Source organism: Syngnathus typhle, linkage group LG12, assembly GCF_033458585.1.
Source record: "Syngnathus typhle isolate RoL2023-S1 ecotype Sweden linkage group LG12, RoL_Styp_1.0, whole genome shotgun sequence".
Classification (NCBI taxonomy): Eukaryota; Metazoa; Chordata; class Actinopteri; order Syngnathiformes; family Syngnathidae; genus Syngnathus; species Syngnathus typhle.
In genome coordinates, this window is record NC_083749.1 from 6,564,284 (window position 1) to 6,574,833 (window position 10,550).

General features: G+C 41.2%; 4 protein-coding genes across 5 annotated transcripts; 2 read left to right on the forward strand and 2 right to left on the reverse strand.

Annotated features, from left to right (window-relative positions):
* Window positions 1-402: 402 nt before the first annotated feature.
* On the reverse strand, window positions 403-4,440 carry dnajc21 (DnaJ heat shock protein family (Hsp40) member C21). Its single transcript, XM_061294086.1, has 12 exons — window positions 4,041-4,440; window positions 3,871-3,964; window positions 3,536-3,659; window positions 3,324-3,455; window positions 2,664-2,968; window positions 2,431-2,588; window positions 2,083-2,182; window positions 1,456-1,632; window positions 1,306-1,354; window positions 962-1,128; window positions 803-890; window positions 403-693 (listed from the first exon to the last, which is right to left on the reverse strand). The coding sequence occupies exons 1-12, from the start codon at window positions 4,135-4,137 to the stop codon at window positions 535-537; spliced, it is 1,650 nt and encodes a 549-aa protein (XP_061150070.1). The 5' UTR covers window positions 4,138-4,440; the 3' UTR covers window positions 403-534.
* Window positions 4,441-4,691: 251 nt separating this feature from the next.
* bxdc2 (brix domain containing 2) lies at window positions 4,692-7,126 on the forward strand. The gene is made up of 10 exons (XM_061292472.1): window positions 4,692-4,868; window positions 5,037-5,148; window positions 5,353-5,396; window positions 5,502-5,572; window positions 5,642-5,691; window positions 5,774-5,847; window positions 5,922-5,972; window positions 6,120-6,221; window positions 6,308-6,436; window positions 6,554-7,126. Exons 1-10 carry the CDS (start codon window positions 4,722-4,724, stop codon window positions 6,803-6,805), a joined length of 1,032 nt encoding a protein of 343 aa, XP_061148456.1. The 5' UTR covers window positions 4,692-4,721; the 3' UTR covers window positions 6,806-7,126.
* A 71-nt stretch (window positions 7,127-7,197) lies between these two features.
* rad1 (RAD1 homolog (S. pombe)) lies at window positions 7,198-9,480 on the reverse strand. Of its 2 annotated transcripts, none has more exons than XM_061292473.1 (7): window positions 9,343-9,480; window positions 8,940-9,145; window positions 8,741-8,852; window positions 8,490-8,647; window positions 8,286-8,386; window positions 8,114-8,212; window positions 7,198-7,861 (listed from the first exon to the last, which is right to left on the reverse strand). In XM_061292473.1, the coding sequence occupies exons 2-7, from the start codon at window positions 9,123-9,125 to the stop codon at window positions 7,681-7,683; spliced, it is 837 nt and encodes a 278-aa protein (XP_061148457.1). In that variant the 5' UTR covers window positions 9,126-9,145; window positions 9,343-9,480; the 3' UTR covers window positions 7,198-7,680. The 2 variants fall into 2 exon arrangements, with proteins under 2 accessions (XP_061148457.1, XP_061148458.1); XM_061292474.1 differs by having other exon boundaries at window positions 8,940-9,132; window positions 9,343-9,450.
* A 382-nt stretch (window positions 9,481-9,862) lies between these two features.
* LOC133162991 (UPF0729 protein C18orf32 homolog) lies at window positions 9,863-10,361 on the forward strand. Its single transcript, XM_061292475.1, has 2 exons — window positions 9,863-10,030; window positions 10,104-10,361. Exons 1-2 carry the CDS (start codon window positions 9,863-9,865, stop codon window positions 10,167-10,169), a joined length of 234 nt encoding a protein of 77 aa, XP_061148459.1. The 3' UTR covers window positions 10,170-10,361.
* The last annotated feature ends 189 nt before the right edge of the window (window positions 10,362-10,550 follow it).

Here is a 10,550-nt window from a genome sequence, read left to right on the forward strand (position 1 = left end):
CACCTGGCGCCCCACTTTCTGGAACGGATTGTGGTCGAAAACCAAGGTTTGAGTGTATTTTTGCTATTCTTGTTAAAATCACACTTACATGTGAACTGGAAATGACAATAATAACACAGTGAAAGCCAAATTGAGCAAATTGGCTATTTCAGAAGTGTGTGTCACACTGGTAGCCCTTTGCCTTAATCAGTACCCAGGAAGTAGCTCTCGGTTTAAGAAAGGTCGGTGACCCCTGGTCTAGAGGTTCTGGATTTTGTCTGGGTTTAACAGCAAGGCACTTTTCAGAAGCTTTCATCATTTTTAGTGAGGGGTGGATTTATGGACAGTCTTATTCACCCTGAACAATTTCTACTGTGGGTTTATTAAAACTCCTGCCCCGTAGTTAGAAAACATGAAGGAAGCAACGTTTTCCTTTTTTTTAATATTAACTTTTTTTTTTTTTAATTGTACTGTATTCATTTAGTAAGTGAAATGCATGACGGCATGCTGTGATGGCCAGCAGTCCATTTCTATTTGAGTCCACCAAAATTGTTGTCATCTGTTCTTTCGCTTGTCTTTCTTGCTCCGACTGGCGGAGGCCGTCGAATTGGAGGAGAGAGCAGTGGCGTGGCCACTGGACTTAAGGTGGTCGAAAAGTTTGTTCCTGGTGGAGAACTCGCTGTTACAGGTCACGCAGCTCAGCTTTACTGCCTTCTAAGATGCCAGAGAAAAAAAAAAACACTGTCAGGTGTGACTTCGAAATTGTTTTTTATTGTTATTATTACCTACTGGACCGGAGTGAAATTGATATTTCTGTACTAACCTCAGGAAACTGTTCTTCTCCCGGATGTGCCTTGACATTTTTTGGTTTGTCTTTACTCTCTGCCTTTTTGGTTTTGGATGTGACGGAACTGGCCAACATGGAGAAATGGTTAAAATTGTATCTAGCTATCTAACCGCAGAAAATAAGAAAGAAAAACACCTATTGGGTTCAGCGGGAGGAAGCTGGTCGTCCTTCTCGGCTTCCGTAGGGTTCGAGGACTCCTCTGGAATATTTCCCTGGACTTCTTCAGTGAAGGTTTCGGGATACTCTTCGGAAATGGGTTTACCATCTGAGGCGGACTCCGTCTGCTCTTCAGCTAAAGTGCTCTGCATTAAAGGCCAAGGATAGGAAGTAAGAGTTTTTCATTTTTGGATGGAAAAATAAGTGCTACGTTTTTTTTGAGTGGATAATTCTGCCTTCTGTCAAATTCGATTTGCAGTACAATCATTCAACATTGCTTTGGTATTGACAAAATGTCCTTGGTGTGTTCAGGGTTAACTCACTGTGGCGGCTTTCTGTTGCCTCTTTTTCTTCTTCTGCTTCTTGGACAATCTGTGTTGTTTGCACCAGGACATAAGTATTTAAAAAAAAAAAAAGAAAAAAAAAAAAAAACACACACAAGTGCAGTATTCATGCTTCCAACAAGGACCCACTTCTGTCTTGGGCGATCTTCTTCCTCCTCTTCTCCTTCATCTGCTAAGTGTTTGCTTTCCTGCTCAACATCCTCTGGTTGGTCCAGGTTTGGAGCGAGTGAATCATCGTGTTGAAGCTGTTGCCGGAGTAACGCAACCATCTCTTTGTGCTTTTTGGACCTCTCGTGGTTGCTCATGCTTTTAAGGGTAGATATTTCAGTACAAATGAATAGAATGGTGTATTCAGGTTAACAAGGACAATTCTCCTTTTTTATGAGCTGCGCAACCAGATCCTCTGCTGGCACAGGTGAGAACTGCAAGCGACAACCATTGAACTAAATCTACAAGAATGCGCTGCTAACATAATAGCGTCGTAGCTAATGTTTGCACTGAATTTTATTCTTGGCGAACCTTTTACGACCATGGACGAACCGTGACAGCAACTTGCTATTTTTGCCAACAGTCGCAAATGTGAGATAAACGCTCGAGACATTTATTACCTGTCAAAGTTAACAATAAAGGTTTTAAGATTGCAAAAATTAATTCACAGTGCATCATTTTCTTTGGAGAAAAATGTGCATGTCTTTTTTTAAATTATTACTATTTTAAATTGATTGTGTGCGACTTTGGAGAAAAATGGAGACTCACGCTTTGTCTGATTTGAAGGATTTGTCGCAGGCTGGGCAGTAGAGATCATCATAATAATCGAGGTTGATGGTGTCTCCATCCAGCTGCTCACCATCTGGACCTGTTAAATGAGGTGCATGTTCACGAAAGTCATTAATCAATAGTGTTAGGGACTAAGTCCTGACGTGAATAGGATAGAGAAGTTGACACCACAAGATGGCGCCAAAGTAATTCTTTTATATTACTACTTTTGCTTGAGCACAAAAAGGTAAATTTTTTTGTTTCAATTTTGAATGCACCATGGTCTTTGACTAATCCACACTAGGGAAGTAGTAATGTCAGAATGATTTGAATATTTCCGTCACCAACCTAACGGTGCCTCAACAGTCTTCTGTGTTTCCAGCTCTTCGTCTTCACTTTCCGATGCGTCTCCAAACTCTTCCCCGTACTGAGCCTCCATTTGCTTCAGCTCCTTCTCCAACTCCGACATGGCCGCCCAGCTCTGCTCCTTGTACTCCTCTGCCAGCCTTGTAACACAAATGACATGAAGGGTTCCCTCTCGACTGTGACCACGTAACCGCACTGCCATGAGGAACATTTACTTGGCCTGACTGAGCTTCTGCTGGCGCCTCAGCTCTTGCGCTTTCTTGGTCTTCTCTGCATTGCGCTCCTCCACCTCCTTGCGGTGCGCCTGCACGCGGCGGTCGCGCTTGCGTATGAAGGCCACCAGTTCGCGAACCAGCTCGTTGCGCTCCTTGCGCGCCTTCTCCCGGGTCTTCTTGTTCTCCTTCTCCATGGCGCGCTTCTCCCAGCGGTTGGACGCCTGCCGCGTATCGTACTCCTCTTTCCAGGCAAAGTTCTTACGTGTACAGAAGCTCTGCCAGTAACCGTAGAAGATGTGGACCACCTGCGGCGCGGGAATACCAGAATTAAATGAATAAATACAAATTATACCAAAGATATTTACATATATATGTCCAACATAAATTGCAAAAATAAAGACAAGAAAAAAACAATAATCCAATTCCAAATCACAAATCTACTCATTTTGGAGAGTTTTTAGTTTTCACCTCCCCCTCCTCAAAAAAAACCAACAACAAATTACAGAACCCAATGAATTTCCCAGAAACAGCCCTCCAAGTGCTAAGTGAAAAGCACGAGCCATATAATTTGACACAAAATGGCGTCATCAAATAATAATGCGTGGTTGCGTCTCACCAGGCCTCAAATTGCATATATACATTACAGTCAGTACTACTTACTGTATCGTAGTCACTCTGAGAATCCCCAAAGGGCGGAAACTCCTCGTCATCATCGTCATCTTCCACGTTTCCGTGCTCCATCTCCTCCTTGACGATTGATTCAAATAGATTTCTGTAAACTGCATAGAAGCCCTAAAAAAAGGGGGGGGGGGGGCACATTTAATCAGCAATCATCTTTAATCATCTCTCAGCGCAATTTAGCAATCACCGACCTTGTCATCATCTCCGTAGCCTGAGTAACAGGTGACAGTAAAGAATTGGAGCAGGTCGGTGCTGTCGTCCTCGTAGTCGCCGCTCAGGCCGCCTTTCAGCAGAGCCTCCCTATGATTGTCATACCTGACAAAAAGCAGCAGTTTGAAATTCCCACAATTTCTCTTTGAAGGAAAATTATGTGCAATGTAACAGTGGCCAATTAGACAAAATGCCATTTTAATTGTTTTGAACTAGCAGCACATGGTGTCAAATAATTTCAAGTGCCAGGGTGCCCCCTTTCTGCTATACCATGATTACTATATAGTAATAGAATAGTGAACAGATCGGTACTTACCATGCTCTCTCTTGTGGGTCACTCAGGACATCATAGGCTGCCTGAATCAGCTTGAAGTGCTCGGCTGCTTCCTCGGCCTTATCCAAGTTCTTATCTGGAATTATTTGATGACAACAATTAAAACGATATAAAATAGAGAATGGACGGTTTGTAAGCCACCTGCCACTGACCAGGATGCCATTTCAGGGCTAATTTACGATACGCTTTCTTCAGATCGTCGTCGTCCGCGTCCCGTTTGACTCCCAGGACTTCGTAATGGCACTTCATTGTTGTTATATTAAAATACGATATTTATATTCCTGTTCACGTTGTACCTTCGTTAGCATGTAGCTAATAGCAGCACGCTAAGTACCGGTCCGAATATCGGTTAAAGTAAAATAACCTCGACTTGTTGAGGAATTATTGCTTTTTTTGCAAGACACAGTCAAAATAGTGGCGATCCTGCAGCTTTTGACAAATGTCCAATCAGATCGCTTAAAAAGCCGGTTTTGATGATAACACGGTGGGTGAGAATCTTCCATTCGTGCCACTATTCACGCGAGAATCTCTTTCTCGACTCGCTTTTGCGCATGATTAAAATTCGTTGCTGTCCCTTCTGGCGTAATGCTGAATTGTCAAATATCTACTCCACTTTACAAGCAGTCATGCCTCAAAGATGGCATCATCAATGTAAATAAAGACATATTGTACATACTATTGATTACGTCGTGAAATTGTTTTCTACGCAAATAAAACAAAAATATATGCAATTTGTTCGTGCAGTACTTGCACCGTCGCACTCGCCCCCCCCCCCCTCCCTCCACGTGGGTCGAATTCTCGTCGACTCACGCGAGAGTTTCCCTGGAAGAAACATGCCGACTCGCAAGCGAAAACGTGGAGGACAGTTACCCGGTGGAAAAAAGGCAAAGAAAGTAGAATCTGTCGCAGATGGAGGCAAATCCGCTGACACCCAACAAAAGAAGAAAGATGAATACATCATTCCGCCGCCGGTTTCTATGGTACGTGGCCGAACTTGTTATAATTTGCGGAGGGTGTTGACATGCTAGCAAGAAGCTAACCAGTTGAAAACTTTTAGTCCTTTGAATAGTAAGTTATCTTTAGGAAAACTTGGAATTGTGTTTTAGTGTTTTGATGCCATGTATATTGTTTGTATCAATTGTGTACAGGGAAAATGGACCAACAAAGAAAGGGTTCTCATCTTCTCCTCAAGAGGCGTTAGCTTCAGAACGAGACATTTAATGCAAGACCTGAGGAGCATCATGCCACATTCGAGAGCAGGTCAGTGTTGCATTCATCTGCGTTTCAACAAAAGTAAAAAAAAGATTTGAATGTTATTGTTTTAAAAACTATGTTATTTTAAAAGACAACCACCGGAAACGGTATGCTCAGTATGCACGTGTTGGTTTAAAATGTGTAATCTGGAAATCCGTATATTTTATCAAACTAACTATAATTCACGAAACCTTTTTTAATTCCCATCAGATACCAAAATGGACAGAAAGGACAAGCTATTTGTTATTAATGAGGTGAGTCTTTACATGCGATTAATAAAATGTATACATGTGAAGTGCTATAGTAGATAAATAGGTAATTATTGATTGATTAGTTTAAGACATTTTTTCTGCTTGTAGGTGTGCGAGATGAAGAACTGCAATAAGTGCCTCTTTTTTGAAGCCAAGAAGAAACTGGATCTCTACATGTGGTAAGAGGTCTCACCTTACTCCTTAGCGTGTAAACCTTACTTAGGTTTAACAATTTTCTTCTCACACAGGGTGTCAAATAGCCCTCATGGACCCTCTGCAAAATTCCTCGTTGAGAATAGTGAGTGACTGCCAATCTACTACTTGAGTGTAATTCGTACAATGACCCAAAGTGTAATGCAAACAATGTAAACTCCTTACAGTTCATACACTGGCTGAGCTTAAGATGACAGGGAACTGCCTGAAAGGATCCAGACCGCTCTTGTCTTTTGATCCTGTGAGTAAAACCAGAAACAAGATTGCGACCAAAGCTAGTAGGGTTTGTTTTCATGTCTTTGTATTCCCCTGCAGACATTTGACAAAGCGCCCCACTATGCTTTGCTGAAGGAACTATTCATTCAGGTATGTGCAACCTTTCTTGAGAAACTATTTAACCTGCCTTCAATACAATTATCTTGAACTTTATGGGAATGTATTTTCAAATGATCTTTTATTGAGCTGTCGCTAATAAATGGGAGAGCGAGTCGTCATTAAGAGGTCTTTTTGCAGACTTTTTCCACACCGCGTTATCACCCCAAGAGTCAACCTTTTGTGGACCACGTTATCACCTTCACCATTGTAGACAACAGAATTTGGTTCAGGAACTACCAGGTAAATTGTTGACTCTGTCATTCACCCTCGCACATGCACACCTCCCCTGTCAAATGTAACTTTGGATTGTTATTGGTCATTTACAGATCATTGAGGAGGATGCTGCGCTGGTGGAAATCGGACCTCGCTTCGTCCTCAATCTCATAAAGATGTTTCAGGGGAGCTTCGGGGGGCCCACGCTCTATGAAAACCCGTTATTCAAGTCGCCCAATATGGTAATATTCACTTTACAACTGTAAAGAAAAACCAGCAATAGCATGATTGCCACAATTCCTAGTAATGATCTCCTTGTTGTATAAGGAATGTAGAGTTAACGTGATCCTATGCTGCAGCACCGACGAGAGCTTCTTCAGGCGGCGGCGGCCCGCGTGCGCGAGAAGCAGTTGGTGAAGGAGTTGCAGAAGGTGAAGAAAGCCGAGATCAAGCCGGAGATCATCAGCGATATGACGGAGAGTGTCTTCGATACGCCGGTGCCAGAGAAACCCGTGACCATTGAGACAGAGCCGCCAGAGCCCAAAGCGAAGAATAAGACGAAGAAGCGCAAACTGTTTAAAAGGAACAGGATGCAGATGGCGCGCAGGTAACTTAAGGGACTGATCAATGACCAGGAAGATACATTTATTTTCACCATAATTTTTTCATGTATGAATGCAACTACTACTTGTCAAATTTAGAACAGTGTTTGTAGTCAACAGAAATGTCCTCTTTCTTCCAATTATAATGTTTTTATACAAACTGTCAAACCATCGGGATGATTTCTCCTCTTCGCAGCTGACATTCTACTTCAGTTATGGTTTTCTAAAGCTATATTTCACTGAGGAGCCAGGACTTGGATGTATGTACAATAGCTATGTTGTTGCTAGGCTACTATACCAGAGGTTAAATTATAAAAAGCTTTGGCTCCCCATGGTTTACTGTAGTTCTTCTCAATAAGATTTCCATATGAATATGCTCGGATAGAGCTGCAGGCTGTCCATAAAGTACAATACATCTTTATTTATACAGCGCTTTTGCCATAACAAGGAGCTTAACATTACAAATGTACAAAACATTAGTAGACAGCACGATGAGTTGATGCAAAAAAAAACATTCATATCCAACTGTTAAATCCATGGAAACATAAGAGCAATACGTGATGTAAAATTATTGTATTGTGTGAAAACCACAATATTCTACTATATTCTTGACAATACCAGATAACACGTAGTAGCTCGCGCCCTTTAGTGGCCAACTCATTGTAACGAAACTGGTCGCCCTGCACTTAATGTGATGAGTGAATGTTTTTTTTCTTCCCAATCGAATGAAAACGGCCATAAAAAAATTGGTGCCGATAACACACCTAAGTAAATGTAAACATATCCACAAAGAAAGCAGAAAATATAAAAGTGCTGAAATGAGCAGCAAGTTAAACTATTTTGAACCTTTTTGAAGCTGCTCTGCCAGATTCCTGGGGGAACCATTAATAGTCATCAGCCACCTCCTCGTCGGGACAGCAGTAGTAATCCACAAAGCAGATCTGTCCGTCGTCGTTGCGGACCAGGTACTGCAGCGACAAGACTCCCCTGCTGTCGGTCCTCACAGACACTTTGCTAGACAACGCCAGCGCCTTGGTGGATGGTTTCAGTAGGGACATTTTGTATCTGGGTGGAGTGTTAAGCACAAACAGAATTTTCTAGACAAATGTCTGATGTGACACTGGCTAATCTTATAAGACTTTGGCTCAAAGGGTGTTGATCTTTTTTTTTGGTGACGCCACTATAAATTGTACTGTAGAAAACACAGGTAATGTGCTAATAATTAAAAAATGAAATTTATGGAGACATGCAAGTCAAAAAGTATGAAATAATTTTCATTCATTTTGCCAAAACTTAAAAAAAAAAAAAAAATCACACCTGTTGATTTGTGCACTGGTGCAATTGAACAGCTCCATCATGTCAGAATCTTTGGGGTAATCGTAATGAGCGCTTCCACTGTTGCCAAATGTTGACAGCCTGGAGTAAGGAGAACACATCAAAAGTTAAATCATAAAAATCTTATTTAAAAACCTTCATTAAGAGTGCTTACCGAAAGTAAGGCTGGCTTGGAGACATGGTAATCTGTAGCACCTCACTGGTCATGTCCAATTCCGAAAAAGCCTCCTTTAAACTCTCCGACAGTAGGATCACCTTTAGAAAGAAATATACACAAAAATAATCCCTGTTTCCATTGTTCTCACAAGAGTTTTCCATCAGTGCAACCCTTTTGTGGTGACATCAGGAGTTCCTTTACCTTATTTGTGACATTGCTGCTGCAGAACTCAAAGTCAAGTGGTTCCTCGGGTTCTTGTGTGTTGATCTTGCAAACAGTCACCACTCCTCCCTCCTCCAGGAACAGGGTCAGGGGGTAACCGTAGCCTCTGTAGCATAGTCGCAGGGCGGTTGTCACGCCTGATATGAATACACAAAGGCAGTAAATAAGAACTACGTTTGAAACTATTCATCGAGGGTTGTAATATGACATATTTGCAGCTTCCAACTCACCACCGGGTACTGTGCTGCCTCCAAAAATACTGAGACAATCCAGGAGAACTGTGAGGTTGATCTGCAATCCCACCACATCTTCCTTGATGGTAAATTCCTGGAAGATTTCAGCCTGGAATATAAAACCAACAATACTGTAACATCTTCACAATCATAGAATTCAACAAGCCCTACAAAGAATTAGAAGAAGCAAACAAACCTGTATGAAAGCATTAGCTTGAAGACATTTGGAGTCTTCTACGGTGACTTTGAGCCCGTTGCGTGTAGCGGTGAAGAGGGCGTGGTCTTTGAAAGCGATGGCTTTAACGATGTTGGACAGATTGCGAGCGTTGTTCAAGCTGGCCATCAACACGTATTGCTCATCGTCGCCCTGCGGCTGCGTCATTGTAGCACTGGAAAGAAAAACTGATCGAAGAGTAACACAGGTGGAATTGTGACATTATGCTATTTATTACGGGCGTCAGTGATTTTTCTGTGGCATGCACTACAAACAGGGATACACAATACAAGTTCAGCAGCTTGGTGGTGCATGTACCCCTTTTGCATGTTAGCTCTTGATAACTTTGTAAACACGAAACTGGAAAAGTATAAAGGTCACTCACGTAATTTATAATTCAGACATCCTCTTGGTAAAGTTTTGAAGAAACGCGCCAGCGATCATACCACTACTTCTATCCTCTTCTTTGACAACTTCCGCCTGCAGCGGAAGTAGATTATGCGCATGCGTGTGGACTTCCGATTCCTGAACGTTCTTTTCGCTTGACCAATTGATCACTCTGTGTGAACCTGTTTGTGCTTTTAATCTTCAAAAGGTAAACCTCGTTATGCGATTACGTGGTTATTTACACTATTTTGTTTAATTTTATCATAAAGATGCCTGGCAATATTTCAGTGTTAGCCACGGAGCTAGTCATATGACGTAATAGTCGCAAAATAACAAAACGTAAAGTAAATTGATGGTGGCGTATGTTTGATAATTTGAAGTAAGATCTATGCATTTGATAGAGATATCTGTTTTAAGTGTGTCAATACATTTGATTTTTTTGCTAATTTATTGGCACAATAACAACGCTCCAAGAATAACGATGTGTGTAATTGTAGGTTCCTAACTTGGGTCCAGCCATGGTGTGCATTCCCTGCATTGTTATCCCTGTTCTGTTGTGGGTTTACAAGAGGTTCCTTGAGCCCATCCTCTATCCTTTCATCTCGCCCATCATCAATACATTCTGGACTAAGAAAGCAGTGCAAGAGTCTGGCTCAAAAGAGAAGTGCAACGGGACATCCAAGGAGGTAAGATGAAGAATAAAGATATAAAATGTGTTGTGGAAAACAGAACCACTTATTCTTTTTTCTTTCTCTAAAGCCTGAGCACAATGGCGAGGTTACTGCCAATGGATCCACTGTGGCGAGCGATAAGAAGACGGATTGATCCTTCTAATTAGTGGTCACCACATAAAACTTAATTGTAAATATTTTTAGATGTTGCATTCATAATTTTTCAGATGACAGTTTATTATTCAGTTTTGTCAACATATTGTTAAATATTTCAGCAATTAACATTTTTTATCCACTTCAAATGTGATGTTAAATTTATTAAGGAAATAAATCATGTATATTAAAAGACGGTTCAGTGTGTTTATTTGAAACTATACATGAAATGACAACAGCAACCTGTCCAAAAAATAATAATAATAATAATAATTCAAGACAGAACCCCAACGTATCTTTTTTAAGGAAAATTATATTAAATCATTATATTTTAGTTAAGTAATGTCATGTCAATGTCAAAACAGAATTCAGAGAGTTTAGT